This window comes from Ixodes scapularis, unplaced genomic scaffold (genome assembly GCF_016920785.2).
Source record: "Ixodes scapularis isolate PalLabHiFi unplaced genomic scaffold, ASM1692078v2 PGA_scaffold13__105_contigs__length_92229423, whole genome shotgun sequence".
NCBI lineage: Eukaryota > Metazoa > Arthropoda > Arachnida > Ixodida > Ixodidae > Ixodes > Ixodes scapularis.
The window spans coordinates 82,531,391-82,550,378 of NW_024609839.1; the positions used below are offsets into that span (position 1 = coordinate 82,531,391).

General features: G+C 47.1%; 3 protein-coding genes across 4 annotated transcripts in view; 2 read left to right on the top strand and 1 right to left on the bottom strand.

Annotated features, from left to right (window-relative positions):
• LOC8026398 (protein cramped-like) overlaps nucleotides 1–1,159 on the top strand; it is a 27,896-nt gene extending 26,737 nt beyond the window's left edge. The window contains exon 21 of the mRNA XM_029971291.4: nucleotides 270–1,159. Within this exon, the coding sequence (XP_029827151.2) occupies nucleotides 270–380 (111 nt within the window). The 3' untranslated portion in view covers nucleotides 381–1,159. The remainder of the gene's footprint in view (nucleotides 1–269) is intronic.
• On the bottom strand, nucleotides 1,149–4,121 carry LOC8026397 (steroid receptor RNA activator 1). Of its 2 annotated transcripts, none has more exons than XM_029971294.4 (6): nucleotides 4,071–4,121; nucleotides 3,591–3,746; nucleotides 2,778–2,971; nucleotides 2,571–2,679; nucleotides 1,400–1,470; nucleotides 1,149–1,296 (listed from the first exon to the last, which is right to left on the bottom strand). In XM_029971294.4, the coding sequence occupies exons 1-6, from the start codon at nucleotides 4,087–4,089 to the stop codon at nucleotides 1,198–1,200; spliced, it is 648 nt and encodes a 215-aa protein (XP_029827154.2). In that variant the 5' UTR covers nucleotides 4,090–4,121; the 3' UTR covers nucleotides 1,149–1,197. The 2 variants fall into 2 exon arrangements, with proteins under 2 accessions (XP_029827154.2, XP_029827152.2); XM_029971292.3 differs by having other exon boundaries at nucleotides 4,013–4,071.
• A 136-nt stretch (nucleotides 4,122–4,257) lies between these two features.
• Nucleotides 4,258–18,761, top strand: LOC8026396 (F-box only protein 8). Its single transcript, XM_029971289.3, has 7 exons — nucleotides 4,258–4,670; nucleotides 4,874–4,953; nucleotides 6,768–6,897; nucleotides 9,094–9,220; nucleotides 11,787–11,905; nucleotides 13,368–13,552; nucleotides 17,044–18,761. The coding sequence occupies exons 2-7, from the start codon at nucleotides 4,890–4,892 to the stop codon at nucleotides 17,241–17,243; spliced, it is 825 nt and encodes a 274-aa protein (XP_029827149.2). The 5' UTR covers nucleotides 4,258–4,670; nucleotides 4,874–4,889; the 3' UTR covers nucleotides 17,244–18,761.
• The last annotated feature ends 227 nt before the right edge of the window (nucleotides 18,762–18,988 follow it).

Consider the following 18,988-nt stretch of genomic DNA (forward strand, 5'->3'; position numbering starts at 1 on the left):
CAACGTTTATAAGTGACCGCTTCTCATAGGTGGTGCTTAGATTCAAACCCTAATGTCTATTAAGGGGCTTCTTTTTGATCTTCGGGAATTCGGTCTGCCTCGAATGGCAGTAGAGGTTCTACGCCCAATTTCAGAGTCGGAGCAATGGAGCAGTACAGGATAGTCCAGACTTTGTAAACAATAATGCATATATACAAGGGAGTGTTTAGCTTACAGCTACTAGACCTGCGAAAGGGGACTATCGTGAAACGCACGTCGTCTCTTCGCAGGTCGACACTCAGCTGCAGTGCCTGATGAACGAAAACAGCGTCGACTACGTGGCCAAGTTCGCCGACCTTGCGGCTCAGATCGCCTCGTCCAACTCGGAGAGCAAGTCGTGACCTCGGGAGCGGCGAGGCTTCCTGTTGTACATGCTGTACCATTCTTCTTCCTGCACACGTCTCCTCTTGTGTTCTTATTTATTACGTGCAGCGTAGATCCTGCCTGTACATAGTATTATATTACTGCAACTGTTTAGGAATGCACACCCTGACGGCGTGTCCCTGCCACGAGGCCTGTATATAGGAGAGCAAGAAGGTTGGTTTTCGTGGAACTTTCCATTTTATGGTGCGAGTAATGCAAACCCAATATACAGTTTTTGTTTTTCGAAATTGCAAGAAAAGAATTTTTTTTTCTGCGAGGGTATGGCTTGGAGATATTTTTATGGAACTTCTAGAGCAGTCGCTCAATTCGATGCTGGATCCCTGCCGTAAAATTAAAGAGGAAAGAACTCTGGACGATGGCTCCCCGCTACCATCATCATCATCAGCATCAGACATTTCTGTTTGCAGGTTCTCGTGCACTATACTAGTGGCAGTTTGGATGACTCGGACATCCTTGCAAGTCTTCCAGCATTAAAAGAAGTGTTTGTTTGGAGAACAAACAATCTGCATTGCTCTGTTACTGTACATTCTACGCATATTTATTATGGCACGCGGTTTTTGTATATAGCGCAGCTGCAGAACATTCATTAGTGGGTCAAGAAACGGACGTGGAAAGTGACCCTTTTGTTTACGGCGAGAAAAATATAAGGTACCGAAAATAGCACCCAGGGAATGTCGGGTGCTTCGACCGTTGTTGTGAACGATATAGAACGCAATAAAAAAAAATATTGACGTAACCGGTGGCATTCTTTTATGTGTGCTGGAAGTTTCGGTGTCAGGAGGCTTCGGTGTCAACACCGGCTGGTGACAATTCCCCTGGTGTTAGCTGGGCAGCAACAATGAGCTGTTTGATGCCAACCATCCACTGGCTCACCTGTTGCGAACAAAGGTACAATATACAGTTTCAAAATTCAATTGAACGAACTAGATTATAATGCACACAAATGAAATTGAATTCTCGGTGCATAGCAGCTTACCTCACTGACGTAATCGACCATAAGAGAAACGTGAAGTGTGTTTGCTTTCTCGCAGTTTCCGCTGCACAATTCTGTAAATGAAGTGGAGTTAAAACCTGATGCACTCAATTGCTTGAAAAAAGCATTCTTCAAATTAAAGACATTTATGGATGATGTATACAAGGCATATATCTGGATTCATGCTTTTTGTTGATGCACTGATGTGCAGACACCGAAGGATCTGTTAGCACTAAAGTGATCAATACATGGGCACAGGTAAATCTTTGTACGAGCTAATAGCAACTGCTTACAGTGACCAGAACTGCTTTGCACTGCTGCAATATCTTCTGGTGTATGAGAAATTACTATTTCTGGAGCAACCATGTTCCCTACCTGAATAGAACATCGACCTTTGGCAGACACTATTTACAGGAAGATAGATGCCTCATGAATTGGGTCATTAGGAAAGTTGTGCGATCATACTTCGCAGCACTTGCCGGCTATTTGCTTCCTCTCTGCAGTTGACAATTCGCACATACTATAAATGCTCCCAAACGTTAAGACTACGGATGATCTCCAGAAGTTATTACTGATGCACTGACATATATTGATTGTCATTTTGAAAACGACAAAACATTTCAAAGCAGTTGATGGCTGCTGTTTCAGTAAGTTAACATTATTGTCTCCTCAAAAGAAAAAGGGGAAAAGAAATGATTGGTGGATTTTTTGGGGTTATTTTCATCTACTTGGGAGTTCTTAACTTAATTAGGGTTAAGTGTCACAGCTCAAGACGAGAAGAGGAAGTTCATTTCTATTTTTAACATGTTAAGGCAGGTCCCCACATACATCACAACATTAACTCAACACTAGGAATAGCACTAATGCAGTGCTGACTCAAACATAACTTAGCAACGATCACTATGCTGTATCACTAATATAAAGACAAGTCTGTGGAGCATCAACAAGATCGGTACTATTTTTGGTGCTGATCAATAGTGCTAAGGTAGTGCTGTGGTGTATGTCTAAATGGGCCTTGAACATAGCACTATACTTCAAGCTCATATATGAATATATTTAGTTTTACTGAGCACTATTGTTTGAGAAAGGATTCAGAATTGAAAAGCAACGACGGATGGCACTGGCTAGGCAGGCAGCGACGAGTAGCAAGATACATATATAATCGGAAGCTCACCTGATGTCAACTCCCGCATCTTGTGTTGGACGGGGGTACTGAGACTTCCCTGCTCCCAAGCCTGCCTGAGCAGGTCGAGACGCTTTTTTACATCCTCCTGTCTACGCTTCTGAAAAATTGGAACAAAAAGCGCTCTTATAGCTCCTCTGACAACCCCTTGCCATACACACTCCCATCTCAAAATGGGTAGAAGATCAAGACACTAGCCTCTATGCCATCAAAAAACTTGGACATTATTATCTCAAGGTTCTCGAATGTTTCCTTCTTCAGTTCATCGGAGGCGGAGCCAGTGTTGGGCGGCTGTTCGCTGGGAGATGGCTGTGAAGTCCCCGCTCCAGAGGACACATCCCTTGCCTCCAATGCACAGGGGTTCAATGGTGGTATTCCGATAGGTGCTGAACCTGAAAAAGTGGAAAGCGCAAACTGCAGACTCAAAAGGAAACTCGTGCCCATGTAGATACTGCTGCGCATACTCTCGTCTTCTGTTTATAAGCCCAATAGGCAGTCTCCCCCCCCCCCCCCCCCCCAGATTGGAAAAACTCTTCTCTTCCCTAACGCAATGCCAGGCAAGCAACTGCGAAGAGCAGTTGGTTGTATGCTATCGCCTGCTCGCCAGCATTTTCTTTGTCTCCTCTGCTGTCTGCTTCTTCTATACAGGATGTTCCCAGCAATCCTTATGGCACCCCAAAGGGCACCGAATGTTTTGGAAAAAGTATACTGTCGTCTGACAATGCTAAGCTACCTTGGCACATGCAATGCTAACATAAGGTATGTGCCGTGGAAGCAGCACTCCAGCGATTTAAGAGTACAGTGTCCCGATCTGGTCTTTCATTAAAACCCTCTACAATAGACCCAATTTTCGATAAACTACCGCTTTCTTTTTTTTTTATTGGTCGTCAATTTATGGCAAAAATAGGAAGTGAGCGATCTTTAGGGGGTGGGCGTTCGTTCGGGGCTTTACGGCATATTGCAACTGCTTTGTGCTAAGATGAGCTGCCCCTTGTCTGATGGCAGACACACCTAGGGTGGCGGCAGGCGTGGTCGGCGGCAGGCCTTCCTGCGGGAAGGGCACTCGTTTGTTCAGTGGCGTCCGCTTCTTCGGTGCAGCCGCGGGGGTGCCTTGCACCTCCGTGTACGCGAACACCGGCGGGTCGTTCCACGCCTTCTCGTCGTTCCCTGCCACACGGATCAAGCGAGTCATCAGTAAAACACTGTAGCGCTTAGAAGGGCAAGACACAACCGTATGCATTTGTTGCCAATGTCATCCGCACGTTTTTGAGTGACCGGTGCGGTGCAACATTCACATCGGTCAAAGCTCGCCACGAGACCGTCCGAAAAGATCTCAACGTGGTAGCCCGAAAGCATGCTACAGAGCTCTGAAACTTTGTCGAAGAACTATTTCTTTTCCTCAAAATTCACTCTGTTAAATAAAATAAAAATACCTGCTTTTACAACAGAGAAAAAGAATAACAGCTGTCTAACGCAAAACGAAAACATTACCTGGCCTGAGTGCCGCCATCTTTGTTTTGCTGCAAGACTATTACAACTATTACACAATTTCACGCACCAAGTATTTAATTAATACACAACAGTAAATAAAATGAAAAATCAATATAAAACAAAAGTAATAAGAACACGCTTCATTTACTGATAAACTAAGACTCGTATGTTGTTAAATATAATTTGCGGGCGTCCTATTTTGCTCGGTGCTGTGACAGGGGCCGTATACTAACGTAATTTCGTCATCCTAATTCTCGTCCGAGTTTTGTTGACGATTTCTTCGCGGCATCGCGGCTTCGTATATGGCGTACAGGTGTCACGCGCCGAGATTTGTGAAAGGCTGACGTCACCTTCGTTGCAGAATCACCCATGAGTGCAGTGTGATCAGCCGAACACAGCCCAACACAACATAGCCTACAACATAGCATCGGACGGAGCGACACCTTGCGAGTCCGATCATCGTCGGGGCCGCGACCACCGCTACGATGAGCATCAAAATTTTCCATCTCAGATGGACACAACATCCGATCGATATTCTGCCGGACTCGCACTGGCTCTAAACCCGATGCCCGACACCCATTCGAGCCGTTCCGATCTCTGGTAAGCAGACGCCTTCGATCGCTAAACGCGTCCGAACGGGCGCCGAACCTCGGGAAGCGTTTCGAGGGATCTTCGGAAATGAGCAAAGCACGGGTTGTTATTGGCGCTGTTTGCCGACCGATTGGATCAGTCAAGTGGTGTTTGGAAGAAAGCAGCTTGTCGCGAGGCACTGATTGCAGCGATCGCCTCCGTGTCTGTTTCAGGCGATAGCGCACGTCCATGGGACAGGTCCTCAAAAAAGTCAAGGAAGACGCTGAAGGTAACGAAGATGGTCATACCGAAGGTAACTGATCTTCCCACTATCTTTCCCGGTCACCCTGAGTCCTGACCCATCGGGGGAAATAACGTGAATTAAATAAACAAAATGTAAACAGATTCGTCGAACGAAGCGCGAGCAGTCGGAAAAGCTCGTATGGTGGGCCACCCCAGTCACTCCGACGAGGGAGCTACCGCAGCGGTGTTTTTCGTGACCAGAGCTTGACTATATATGCACCCATAGCCTTATCTACAAGCACAAAATAAATATGCACCCATGCCCATAGAACCTGTTCAGCTTCTTAAAAGTGTGACATCTAAATGGACAAAAAGTAAGACTGCAAACGAGCTGATGCAAGTTAAACGTACTAATTACAATAAGCCCTTCGAGATTGAGGCAAGAGAAGGGCAGCAGCACAAACACAAAGCCTTCATGTTTGTGCCTCCCTCAAGGTTCTTTGTAGTTATATATGTCGGAATCCTTGATATACATTTCGAGAGAGCACTATTTACTCGGACTGGTTTGTGTGCGGAGTTTATTTCTCTCGACCGCCGTAAATAACATTCTAGCAATCTTTGGCTCGTTATCTTTCCTCGGTCGTGTGTGTGAGGGGAACTATGCTCTATCAGGCTTGGGCTTTGGGGCCAGTTTTATGGTGTCGTTCATAGTTCCACTTTGTTCAGGCCAAGCCCCCACAGCTTTCCCTGTGCTGCGAAGGGTTGCGGGTAGGGACACTAAATACGCTATGCTTCAGGGTAACGGCGCTACCGTCGTCTTGCCGCTTAAAATCATTGTTGCCAGTCATGCAAAGCTTTATCGTAAACCGCAGGACACATTTCTGTCCTCCAGAAATGTTAAACCGGTCCGTTCCAGAGCGCACCAATATTGCCCAATCTCATAAAGGGGCATCTTTGAATTGTAAGCGTTGCCAGTTGTGGGCAACAATATGGCGGCGCCCGCAAAATAATCGGGAAATGGGGTGTTGGTAATGTAAGGGTAGCTTGTTTAGTGGTTCTAGCTGGAGAGAGGTAGTACCACTCGACTGGGGTTTCCGTCTAAGCACTCTTTGATCTTCGTACCGCGCTCGAGACACCTCCCAAAGCGATATCTTTCTATGAGAGCTCTGCATGAACTTGGCTTGCTCATGGTGGTGCCGGTAGCATGGTAGAAAAGCCAAGGGAGAGAGCAGCAGCAGTGGAGAGCAGCCATTGTGTTGACGTCGTAGCACGCACGATCCATGGCGTAGCACCGCGTGGAGAGGGGAGTGAGGGGTTAGCAGTGCGCTTTCTTCTCTCTCTTTCTCTCCCCTCTCTGCTGCTTAGAGGTGTGGGCTGTACAGCAGGGTGACTTGTATGTAACTTCGTATAGCCATGTAACTTCGTATACATGGCTTGGGCTGTACAGCAGGGTGAGAACTTCGTATACATGGCTTGTACATGACGTCAGTCTGCTTCTCTTGGTGGTGGCTGGAAGCGTCTTGTTAACGCAGCGGAAGTTATTTTCTCACGTGCCCTTTCCCCCATAATGTCTGACCAAGTAATGTCAGTGCAAGCTATGTATCACTAGAGTAATCTAGTAGGCATGGAAGTATTCCACGGTCGAACTGTACGCGTATCAGTGTTTTGGAGATAAGGATGCAATGCTTCCAAAGAGGAGGTGCATGGATGAAGTACTCATCTATACATTTCCCAAGTTCCTTCACCTCATGTTCGTTGCATATAATTCCGATTGTGAGTACCGCTAACAATATCCCCGTCAAATGCCGTCGAGTCTTCGCTGCCCCTGACAGAACGTTTGAGCGAGGGGATTTTTTTACTTAGTTGCGGAGCGGGTGCGTGCAGGATTCCCAGACCTGGCGAGCTGGCCACCGGAGCTGAGCCTGGCCGTCCTGTCGCACCTGAATGCCACCGACCTCTGCCTCGCCTCCTGCGTCTGGGCGCAGCTGGCCCAGGACGAGGTGCTCTGGCACAGGTACGCCACGCAGGCACACTCCATAGACCAATGGCAACTCTTGGCGACGCTGGTACCGCAGTGTGAGAATCGTGCTCCTTAGCTCCTGGACGATAGGCTTCACAACGAAGATGCTTGTTTATCAATTCTTGAGGTGGAAGTGTGAAGTAAGGTCCTTGTATCGCTCATATTTACGAAACTAGAATTGCGCCTCGTGGACCTAGCCTCGTACAGGTGTTCTGCTACAATCATCCAGATGACAGCCATTTTGGTGGGGACCAGTGTGCCCCCATACGTCGTGAAACTTGCGAATAGTAAAATACCGTAATTGTGTGGTGTGTAAGTTCAGACATTGGGACGTTGGCAACCCCACTGGGCGACCAGTGTCTGCTCTAGCAGGCTTAGTGCTACTGGTAGCCTGGGGTCTTTAACGTGCATCAAGCGGCAGTGTTACACGACCGCACGCCAGTACGATGCTCATCCAGATTGAAATGGGGAGGCATGGGGATTGTGTCTTGCGTTCCGCAGTGCCAGCCTGCACTCCTCGTGGTCCGAGCTGCGGCGCACTAGCACGCTCGGCCACCAATCCCTCTAATTAAACAGTAGGCTCTCACACTGGGTTCCTGGGAACCAAGTGCTTCCCAGAATTTCCTTGAGGGTTCCCTACCTACGGAATCGTCTTCTGCTGGGAAGAAAACCGGCTCTCAGTTTGCTTCTTTCCTTCCCTCTTGCGCTCTTCTCCCCTTCTCTCCCCACAGAAGCGAGTTTCTTAGCTGTTCCCTGCAAGAAGGAGGAGGGTCTCCTTCTTTCTTGAATGGAAAGGAGGAATTGAGAGAGAGTTTCCTGGCTTCCTGGTTGCTTGTCAGCCTTTAAAGGGATGTTGAACTAAAATTTGGAGCTCACAAAGCAAGGCTGGTGCAATAGACAGGACACTGCAAAACCCAGAAACATCACTTGTACAGCGATATCTCTAACGGAAGGCCGTATTTTTGGAAAAGAAGCGCGCGACTAAACACGGCCGACTAGGCCAATGGGACATGTGGCTCCACGATTCTCATTCCCTCGCCTCTTTGCCTTGTCCCCTCGACCAGGTGAACCGAAGTGAGGAAAAGAGAAGTGACGCCGCTTCCCCTCATTCTCAACTGTTTGAAGAGAATCGTGACGTCACATTTCTCGCTTGACTGCGCCCTTCTTTTCCAGAAATACAGCCATCCATTTGAGATATCGATGTATGAATGATGTGTTGGAGTTCTTGGCGTCTTGTTCAACGCTTCTGTGGTCTTATATTGCAAAATCCAAATTTCGGTTCAGCATCCCTTTAAAGGGGCACTGACACCCCAAAGGTCGTATTTATTTTTATTGTCTAAAACGATGCAAGTTGCAGTCATAGACACGCAAAAAAAAACGCATCGCGAAAAAAAAATTTTCCTGCGCGCGCGCGCCTTTTTATTTTTGGCGTTTGATTTTCCCGCCTCTCGCCTCCTCGCTTCTTTTGATCGGTGACGTCAAAAATCAGGAAATTTAGAAGCTTTGTAGGCGACATCTCTATAACATTTAATTACGGCAATCCTAAAACATGTTTTTTAACGCAATTGCGAACGCACTACGGCCCTTCTTTTTGCAATACCAAAAATCGGGAGTTCGTTGTGGTGCCGTCTCCTGGATTTGTATCCTCCAACGGAAAACAGGCGACACCGCTCAAAACCGGTCCGCCGCAACGCCGGGCGCTCGCTCCTTTCCTCCTCGCTCTGGGTCGCCATGGCAACAGCAGGGAGTGGTGAAAGGAAGTGGACTCTCAGGTCTCCGCAATTTTTGACGTCAAGACACCGGCACCGATCGCGCGGGAACTTCGTATTCGGCATTTGGAAATTGTTTTTTTACTTCACGAATACTGAATTCCCAAATCTCAAATTTTGAGGGTAATGTCCCGGCATCGTTTTCAATCGTTTCGGATAATAAAAAAAAATATGATTTTGATGTGTCAGTGCCCCTTTAAGTAAACTATTCTCCCAATACCTTTTTAGAAGATCTGAACCATAGATTGACGCGTGACCGTGTGTCACGCGTCAATGCTGAGGCCGGGAGGGCTTCTTCGGCCGTCGTCAAAAAGAGCCGAGCTTTCCTTGAGAAGGGAAAGTTTGGGAGCCCCCGGCTCGGAGAATGTGGGGCAGTTCTTCCAATGGACCGTTGAGGGCACTCTCTCCTCTTGCCGTGCAGCCTGTGCGTCAGCCAGTGGGGCTATGCCAGCATCTATGCCATGCCCAAGGAGCCTGGCTTCTCCTACCGTCGCCTCTATCTGCAGTTGGACGAGGGCACCGTCACTTTCAACGCAGACGCCGAACTGGTGAGCAGTTTTCTAACGCAGAACGTGTTTGACGAGTCATTTTTTTAACGAAAGACTCGTTGTGCACGAGGAACGACCGACAAGCTTATGCGACATTGAGGTTATGTGTAAAGCTTACAATGGGCCCACGTAAAATCAACGTAAGAAAGGTGCCTCAGCGGGGCTCGAACCTGGGTCGGTGCGTTGGCAGTCGGATACTATTTGGAGAGCAAGTCGTCTGCTTCTTGTGCAAAGGTTTCGATGATGTCAGAACGACGCCGAGTTCTGATTGGCTTTAACTGCTAGGATAGTGGGTTGGGTAGACCTCAATGCTAGATGTCTCGAGGTCTACCCACTATGTTTTCCAATCAGCCAATAAGAGTTCGGGGTTCTGACGTCATCGCAACGACTGTGCAAGAAACAGACAAACTTGCGCTCCGCATAGCCACTGAGCCGCGATTATATTTGAATGCAAATGTTCCGGCAATGCGCCACATTTCGAACGAAGCTTATAAAATAAGATCTTAATAAAGATATTTAAATAAATAAATATAAATAAAGGAAATGAATAAATATTAAAATATTAAGGTGGGCTAGTTGGGTAAGCGTTATAAACAATAAATAGCGTGGGGGACAGGCTCGGACAAGAACACAAAGAGGTGAATAGCGCTAGTCCCGTCTTCATACTTTTGTCTTTGTCTGTCCTTTGTGCTATTTATCATTTATTATGAAGAGTAATATAATTCAAATTAATAAATGCAAAATAATAAAGAAATAAAAAAGGGAATAAAAATAAAATGAAAATAAATGAAACTAAAAAGATGGATAGTAAAAAGAAGAAAAGTAGCACAAACAACACATGGAGTGTGTGGGACACATTCCATGCTTCCTGGTCTTTGGTAGCATCATCGAGCCTGCAAAAATTTTTTTTTTTTTTTGCTTGCGCGTTATCAAGTTGCATTTCTCGGTCAAAGTCCTTTCACGTCTCCTACACTACTTTGGCGATTTCAGCCTTGTACACATAATTTAGTTTGGTTTTACTACGGTGCCTGTAATGTATTTCCATTCGTCACGTTTACCGCATCCTCAAATGTGGTCCCCTCAATTTCTGCCCGATGACGTCGTCAAAGTGTCGTGCCGTGGCCTGCCACGTTCCCGGCGGTGACCCCGTAGCAGTGCCTGGCAGACGCCCTGTCCTGTTGTAAATCATCCTCCACTTTAGCAGCCCGCACAAACTTCGGCAGCCAGGAGTTGGGACTCACGTTCGCTCATACGTTTTGCTGCAGCTTCCACAACCCAGGACGGTGACATCCAACAGCATGACACGCTGGCTCTCGTAACGTCATTTGTTGTACTTCGGGACCACTTTTGACAATGAAGTTGCTAAAGAACTTAGACACGTGTTGCGGGCACCATAAGTTGATGTTTCTATTTCTAAAGGTCTCTAATCCCGACTTGTTGAATTAGTACGCCATGATCTTAGGTGCCCTGTGCAGTTCCAATGAGGAACACCGAAAGAATAAGACGCAGGTGGTACAAGGGACGACATACACTTTCTTTCGGTGTTCCTCAACTTGACCGACACGCTCATCGGTCTACACAGTTTTGTTAAAAAAGCTACAATTGAAAATTGTAATGAAAAAATATTTCTGGATGGCTAATACCAGGGCAATGCACACATTAACAAGATGACTCTTTTTAATACTGTAAAATGATAACTCTTCCCACTTTGGCCATTTTCGGGCTGATGTTGTTTCATATGAACTAGGTAAACTATTTGTGCATTGTACTGAAATTTTGCCATTTCAGTTGCATTACTTTAACTTGACCTGTTTGTTGATGACTTCTGTCTTCCCTCTAGTCTTGTTTTGTAACTTAGGTTTTTCTTACAGCTTATGTAATTCCCTGTTTTTTAGTTTTAATCAAGTTGCTTAGTTTTTGTGAGCGATCGCCTTCTTGTTTTCTTACGTTTGTTAATAGCATGCATGTAATGTACCGTTGCCGTGGCTGAAAGGATGGCAGGCGTTAATCTACCTTTAGCCGTGTCACCCAAGACAATGCTTGTAAACAGAATTGTTTTAAATAAATGCGAACAATTAAACATTCTAAAATTGTACGTGAAGACTGTCTCATGCTTTCCTTAATTTTTGTTGGATTATGGAGCAGGCATCTGGAGGCTGCTCAAGCAAATGATCGGAAAGTTACCCATTAGAAACAGAAATAGATCTTTACCCCTTGCATGTGGAAATCACTGATATTTCTGGTACGCCTGAACGTACCATCGACAAAGTTTAAACAGAAATACATTAGAACCAAGACGAAGTCCAAGATAAAGGGATCCTCTATCCTCGTCCATCTTAACCTTTTGTGACCTAGACATCCTTCTTTCGAATAAAATATTAATTATCACTTAATTCATCTTTTCAAAAAAATAGTCTTTGCTTTGTCAGTCGGATTAATCTTTGTGAATGAAACTAACTTATTGCCGCGAAGGTATGGTACATGAAAAGGATCTTTCGTGCAAGTTTTATGACATGCACGGTTGAGTGTTACTAATGAACCATTTCATTTGGTGTTGTCGTCTCAGGGGATGCAGTACTTCATCAGCCAGCGGCTTGTCAGGGACGTGCCCTTGGAAATTGCCAGGTTCCTTCATCACACACAGCTACTCAACTCCCGGCAGATGCGGCTCTACTTGCAGTCGAGGCAAGTGCGACCTCGACTTCTCTCTTTTCGCTTTCACTGTTTACCGAAGAATACCGACACAAGTGTGCACCGAGGAATGAATGTTTGTGCTTTGTCTGATCGGTGGAAAAAAGTGGTGCGGAATCGATTGTTCAGCATGATTGATAATTATATCCCTACATTATTATTTCTAAGGAGGTTGGAATGTACTATTCGTGACTCCAGCCAAACGGACTGCACTTAGCGGGAAAACACTGAGCTGGACGAAACGGGTACTTTAGCGATTTCTGCTTGTCACTTGTGGCTTCTGCGATTGCATGTTGTCGGCGGTTGGCGCGATGGAACAGTTGTCCCGGTGGCTCTGTTGCTACTGTCGTATCAGCGTGTTGCCCAGTGGCGTACCAAGTTGTTTTTGAGTTAGGGGGCAATCCAGAACCCCCCCCCCCCCCCTTAGTGCCGGGGGAGGTGCCTTTGGTATCTTTTGGCGGCCGCCAGCCAGTGTGTCCTGCCCAGTGGCGGCTGTTTCAGGGGGGGGGGGGGCAAAACACATGCCTTGCCCTCCCACTTTGAGAACTGGCGGGGGGGGGGGGGACAAGCACCCCCCTTGCCCCCCCCGGTTGGTACGCCCATGGTGTTGCCCAGGCTGCTCCGAATGCAACTTGCACAACCGCGGGAACCAGACAATGCGTGTTTATCTACGTTCATCAGCACCATAGGACGGTAGGCAGTCCTTCTGTCGCTTCCCCGAAGACGGTTAAGCCTCTGGAAGCCCGCTTGCACTGACATGTCGCCGCACGTTTTGGATGTAGCGAATAAAAACCGGTGCAAACCATTTCGAGTCCAATGCTCGCCTGCTGAAACCCAAGTGTCGCGCATTGAGCTGGCTCGTGGTACGGCACAACTTGTTTTAGACCGCCACATTTGCTCAATAGTGGCGACTACAGACTTTGGCGTGGATTACGACAACAAATCGAGCTTCTGCGACCTCCAACAAGAAACGATAGGGAACATGCGTTATATAAAGGGGACAATTATCACCGGCGAGTGACAACGGCCGTGAGACTGAACATTTCCTCGACACCAAACCAAAGTGCATGCATGGTTGTCCCTGTCCTTGATGCCTTTCCCCCTAGGGTGCGGCAAACTCCCTCGAACAATGAAAGAAACAGGATCTGTGGAAACATACGAGTGCAAAATGGTTCTACTGTACGTATGGAGACACAAGGCTGCCAAACCCCAAGCTGTTCTTTATTCTGAAATCCTTTGGAATCGCAGAAAAGGGCGGAAGGGAAGGGGAGGGGGGGGGGGGGGGGAGTCCCCTTACGAGGGATCTGCGAGCCGCACTTGGACCAGCGAAGAGCCGCGGTTTGGCCACCCCTGCTCTATACGTTGGCTACACACGACGTGCAGTGATCAGAGATGCTGAATCCGCACAATCTTTGGGAGGGTCCCTGAATGTGCGCGTGTGGTGCCTTTGTTGCAGGCGTCAGGTGCTGGACCACCTGATTGAGCTGCAGAACTTCGAGAACCAGCTGCTGCCGCAGGCCCTGCGCCGCTTCTTCCGCAGCCTGCAGGCTCCCAACACCCAGAACGGATACCTGAGGGCGCTGCTGGAGAAGTTTTCCCTGCGCTTCTGCAAGTGCAACCCCCACCTGGGGCTCAGCTCAGGTCAGGCCATAGAGTTAATGTAATAGCCTAGGGTGGGAGGTCCTGTGCATTTCGGCTGCTTCGGAACGGCGGGTCATAGCCGTGGATATCGGTGGTCCCCACAGAACCATGTTGCTGCCGACGCTTCAATATACAGGGTGTCTCCCCTAAAAAAATTACAGGTTTTTTTACACCCAATAGAATAAACTATGCGTTGCTGAATGCTCATACTCTGCCGAAATGTAGCACTTGCGGTCAGAACCGGATGCGAAAGTTACAGAAATAACCGTTATATGATTTACAAGTTATTAGTGGTTTTCTGAAAATTTCTATGAGAAAATTGGGCCCGTTTTTGCTCGTTTCCGGTAACTGGTGCCATTCTGCTCCATCTACTATTCGAGAGGATTAATGGCTGCCATTTGCCATTAAAAATTTCAGAAGATCTTATATAACTTTTCAATAAAGTTAAAAGTTGTGGGTGATAATTACACCACTTAAAGCTTCAAGCTCTGAGTGGTGTAATTATCCTTGGGAAGATGGTTGTTTTATGAAAAAAATAATTCCCATGAAACAACAATTTTCAAACACAACAAAACAAATCGGACCAAGAATCAGGTAGGCGGAGTTGATGCGGACACCGCAAATGTAGGAACGTAGGAATACAGTGCCTAGGACGGCTCACCAGCGACAGGTGCCATCTTGTTTTGAAAGCCACTGATGTCACGTCAGCGTCACATTGCAATTGGTTGCCAGTTCGCGAAAGCAATCGGGAGGAATCGGTCCCGGAGCGGTTGGCAAAAACGCGCCCCAGCCGCTTTGCCATTGAAAACGTGTGCATCCGCTTTGCGTTTGTGGATCTGCTTTCAGTGTGAACGCGTCATTACTTTAAACTAAACTGTACATAAACATTTCATAATTTGTAGGTATAAAAGCACAGTGGACGAAGGGAGATAACTAAAGCTCCTTGTTACCGGATGTATTTTTGTGATACCTTTGATAACGATACCCAATAACATTAGAAAGCTTTAGTAAATCGTTCCAATATCTCCGATAACGATACCCAACAACGATCCGACGCATGCGCAAAGGCGCCGACGGAGTATCGCTACTGTTATGGGTGCTGCAAAAACAATCTATAAATGGAAAATTCCTTAAAGGGATACTTCAACGAAATTTGAAATATTCCCGTCGTGTTCAAAAATAGGTTGATTATGATCCACAACATCGGTAAATGACAATCACACGTTTGTATTTTGATCCTGGTGGCTGTATTTTTCGTTATAAACGGCCCACTCTGGCAAGCGCTCGGAGAAGGCCCAGCTTAGAGCACGTGACATCCAACGCAATCGTGACGTAGGTCGTCTCAAGACGAGCAAAGCTACGGCGAGGCTGACATAGAGAGGATGGCCTAGTCGTTCCAGCCACCGAAGCGGTTGCTTTTGTACGAATTTTGAGTGACGGGTTAATCTTCTATAACCTTCTAGGGGGACAATAGCGACTTCTGCGACACTCAAAAGGGATTCTCGGGAAGAGGGGAATTTTTCCTTCCCCCCTTCTCTCGTCGTGGCTGGAGACGAGACAACCTCCGTCACTAGCTGTCAAGGTTTCAGACGAGCATTACAAACGAAGCGTTAGCGACATCCACCAGGTGCTCTTTGCTAATCGTTTAATTCGTTTTAAAATTCCTTTTCGAGACTTTTTTAACAAGATAATGGTATGTTCCATGTGATACTGCTCTTTTGAACACATATAGACCAAAAAAATGAGCACCGAAATTTCGTTGTAGTATCCCTTTAAGTGGATTTGGAGCGTTCCAAAAGTGCTTCACCCTTGTGCCTTCGGAGCAGTATATGCAAGCACATGCGAGAAGATACCAACAAAAAGTGTTCCGAAATCACTTCAAATCCACTGAGTGAAGGCTGCATAAAGCTCACCATTAACCCTGCTGCCTGGCAGAAACGAGCAGTGAGCGCGCCACTCATAGCTCCAGCCCACTGTGGCGGTGGAGCAGGGATTAATCTTTGATAGACCCCTTTCAAAATTCAGTCTGGCAACGTAGGTTTGTACAATTTTTTTTGCATAGCATCGGGCACTATGGAATTACTATAGATATGAAATGTTAGGCGAATATGAAAAGGAGTCAGGGTGCCGGGGCTGTCTTTTGGCAATGCGTTATTATGCGTAAAATGTGACGTCCAGTCGAGCTTAGAGAGCCGGCAGAGGAGCGTGGGCAGACTGGCACTGGGGGCACATGAGAATACACCAAATGAAGGAGTGCAGGGAGACATGGGCTGGGCATCTTTCGAGGCTAGAGAGGCGATCAGTAAGTTGAAATATGAGCAAAGGCTAGACACACTTGAAGATACACGAGGGGCAAGAGAGGTATAGTATAGGCATCTATACATGAAAAGTCTGAACACTAAGTGGACAAACCAAACCCTAAAACTGAACTTTAAATGCCAACAGTCAAGTTCAGGTGCAGAGCAGACTACCTCTGTGAAAAAGGGAGTACTAATAGAAGCCAAGAGAAAGATGGGGCAGGAAAGAATGCAGGGAAAATTAGCTTTAATTATGTATAAGGTACAAAAAGGAGGGAACATTGGTATGATAATTCACGGGGGAGCTCGTTGTCCTTCGAGGCTAGAACAGGAGTATTGATGACCAGGACGTACAAGACAAGGTCTGAGGAAATTGATATGCGCTGCGCCGTGTGACAAGGGGAAGTTGAGACAATAGAACACATAGTGTTGAGGTGCACAAGGCTAGCTGTGCACCTCAACACCAGAGGGGGCGGCGGATTTAGCCGGAGCGCTTGATTGGAAGACTGGTGGAAATTATCTAGAAGGAACTGAATGATGTACAACTAACTGGCACAGCTGGGGATAGGCGGGACAGAGGAAAATTGTGACTCCCTCCCGCATGGCTCCGGCCCAAAGTTTCCACCCTGTCTCCCTGTGGGCCCGTTGCCGGGGTAACACCAACTAGGTTTGACTGGAGTAAAATTGGCGACTCCCTCGCCGGGGGGAAAGAGCCGGGGGGCGATGTGTTTAGTTTTTTTGCCCAATCCCTCGAAGCTCATCCTGGTGATATCCCACACCACCTGGTGATAGTTACGAAATTGCAGAGGGTAAGCAAATTGGCAAAGGAAAGAAATTATACTTTTGGTTCTTAGTTTCTGGCTAGGTGGCGCAAGCTACCACTCGTTATAAAGGGTATAATCATTAGCATCCATCCATCTATTCATTACTGTATGGCATCTCTGCCAAACTAATGGTGGCCTTCTTGAGGCTGATGAAGGAACAAGTTGAAAGTACTACCAAGCACAGGATTTATAACGCCTGTATGTTTGAGACGTCAGTACAACATGACGCACAAACTAGATACAATGGCTGAATCGGCATTTATTTTGTAGTGTGGTCCAATTGATCTTTTGGTACAAGTTTGACTGCTTTTTGAGCCATCAGATGGCACAGAATTTTAAAAAAGGTCCATTGGTTGGTTACTCTGTGCAGACATGGTGTACATCCTGTGCTTCTCGCTCATCATGCTATCGGTGGACCTGAGCAGTCCACACATCAAGAACAAAATGTCCAAGCGAGAGTTCATCCGCAACGTGCGCCAGGCCGTCCATCGGGCAGACGACGAGCTCTACGGTCACCTGTACGACGACGTCTACCTCCGAGGCCACGTGGCCCCAAACTCCGAGGACTGAACTGCTCTTTCTTGTCTGTCGTCCTGTCTCGCGACGCTCCCCCGTCGAGTGTCGTCGTTACTCGTGTAGTCTTGCGAGGCCGGGAAGGGAGTGTCCGTGCCCCGTTGCTTCCCCCTAATGCCCGACTCGCACGGTGTGAATTTGCTCGCGACTTTGCAGCTGCAACATTGAGCACTACAGCTTTCACCATGCTTAGTTTGGTCGCACGAGCGACGTCGCAACTGCAGAATCGGAAGTAAAATTGCATCGTGCGCATAACCTGGCAGTGGGGCGAAGGTCACGTGTTTGTTGGACTTGTCATTTGTCGGCCGTAGGCGCGAAACACACGTAAGCAAAAATTGCTTTGCGTCCCACCGTCGAGCAGCATAACCATAGCAACCGCCGCTGACGCTATGGCGTGTTGCATGCCGCGCCACCACATTAGTGTTAGCGACGATCGCCATGGTTGCACCGCTCAGCAATGTGACGCAGCACGATTTTCGCTCACAAGTGTTTCGCGCTTCAGGCCACACGACTGAGATTCCCGCCGATACACTCGCAGGGATTGCAGTCACGTGGCGCAAGGCCAAAGTTTGATCGCTCGGGGGAGCGTTTGTATCTCGCTCCACTGCCAGTTTACCGGCGACATAGTTGTGGCTTGACTACTGGAAGGAAGAGCGAGCTTAGAAGACCCTGTACATAAGAGATCAAAGTGTAATGCGAGTTTAACTGTTATTTATTTGGGGCAGGACGCTCGAAAGGTGTTTCGTGACGTGCGAATTGTGGACAGAGCTGCTGCAGCACTTATTTAAAATCACCTTTTGACAGTTTATACGAAGGGCCGCAGAAAATGCCGGCAGCTGTGATGGAGCGTGACATTGGGAATGCCGAATACTGTTTGAACAACGCCCGACGCAATTCCTAAAGGAACGACGCTACATATTTTATGCATGCTCAAAGTATAACATACTCCTAGACTTCACGCTGTAGCGCTGCGAAGGTTATCAAAGTGGACGTTGCATCCCTTGTAATCTCGTCACTATGTACTGTTTGTTGTAAAAAAAAGAAAAGTTCAGCATCGCCTTGATTTTGCGGAGACAGTTGCAATCAATATGCCAAATATTTTGCGGGTCAAACAATTTATAATGTTAGGGAATTTCAGCAGATCGTTCAGACACTTCCAATAACAGTGTGATGCACGCACAAAAACGTCGGCGAGTGTCGGAGTTATCGGAACGACCTACTATAACTCCCTATTTTGCCATTCGTCACAGAAGCTTGGGCAACCGCGTGTAGGCTGCACTTGTTTGTGCAAAACCGTTCTGGTATATATCTATATATAAAAAATGCATACAAAATGCGATTAAATTGAAACGGTCTTCGCAACAGGGAGTACGCCGCTAGTCAGAAGAGCATCTTCGCTACCATAGCTCGCCAGTCCGAAGCTAGCAACGGTGCGCAATAACTATTTATCGGGTTTCGTTTCGATGCAATTCAAGCTGAAAAAAAAATTATATTAAAGTATCGTTTACCAGAGCACATCTGACCTCATCCCTTTCTAGCGACAAAGAAACTGGCGTCCTGCGACGGTTACCATAACAACGGTTTCTGAGGCTATGACTTGCGGCCAATCGCAGCGTCTGCAATCGTTGTCATGGTAACCGTCACGCGATGCCAGTTTTCGTCGCTTATGTGTTGTGCTTGAAAAGCGTGTGAACAAAAACCGCAACGCTGAGCGACGTAGTCATAGCAACCGTCGCTGACGC

Coding starts and splice junctions, on each gene's coding strand:
- LOC8026396 (XM_029971289.3), top strand. CDS start 4,890: ATGGGACAGGTCCTCAAAAAAGTCAAGGAAGACGCTGAAGGTAACGAA. Junction 4,954..6,767: donor CGAAGATGGTCATACCGAAG/GTAACTGATCTT, acceptor GGGTGCGTGCAG/GATTCCCAGACCTGGCGAGC. Junction 6,898..9,093: donor GACGAGGTGCTCTGGCACAG/GTACGCCACGCA, acceptor CTTGCCGTGCAG/CCTGTGCGTCAGCCAGTGGG.
- LOC8026397 (XM_029971292.3), bottom strand. CDS start 4,067: ATGTTTTCGTTTTGCGTTAGACAGCTGTTATTCTTTTTCTCTGTTGTA. Junction 2,972..3,590: donor CACGCCTGCCGCCACCCTAG/GTGTGTCTGCCA, acceptor CCACTTTTTCAG/GTTCAGCACCTATCGGAATA. Junction 2,680..2,777: donor AGTTTTTTGATGGCATAGAG/GCTAGTGTCTTG, acceptor CCAATTTTTCAG/AAGCGTAGACAGGAGGATGT.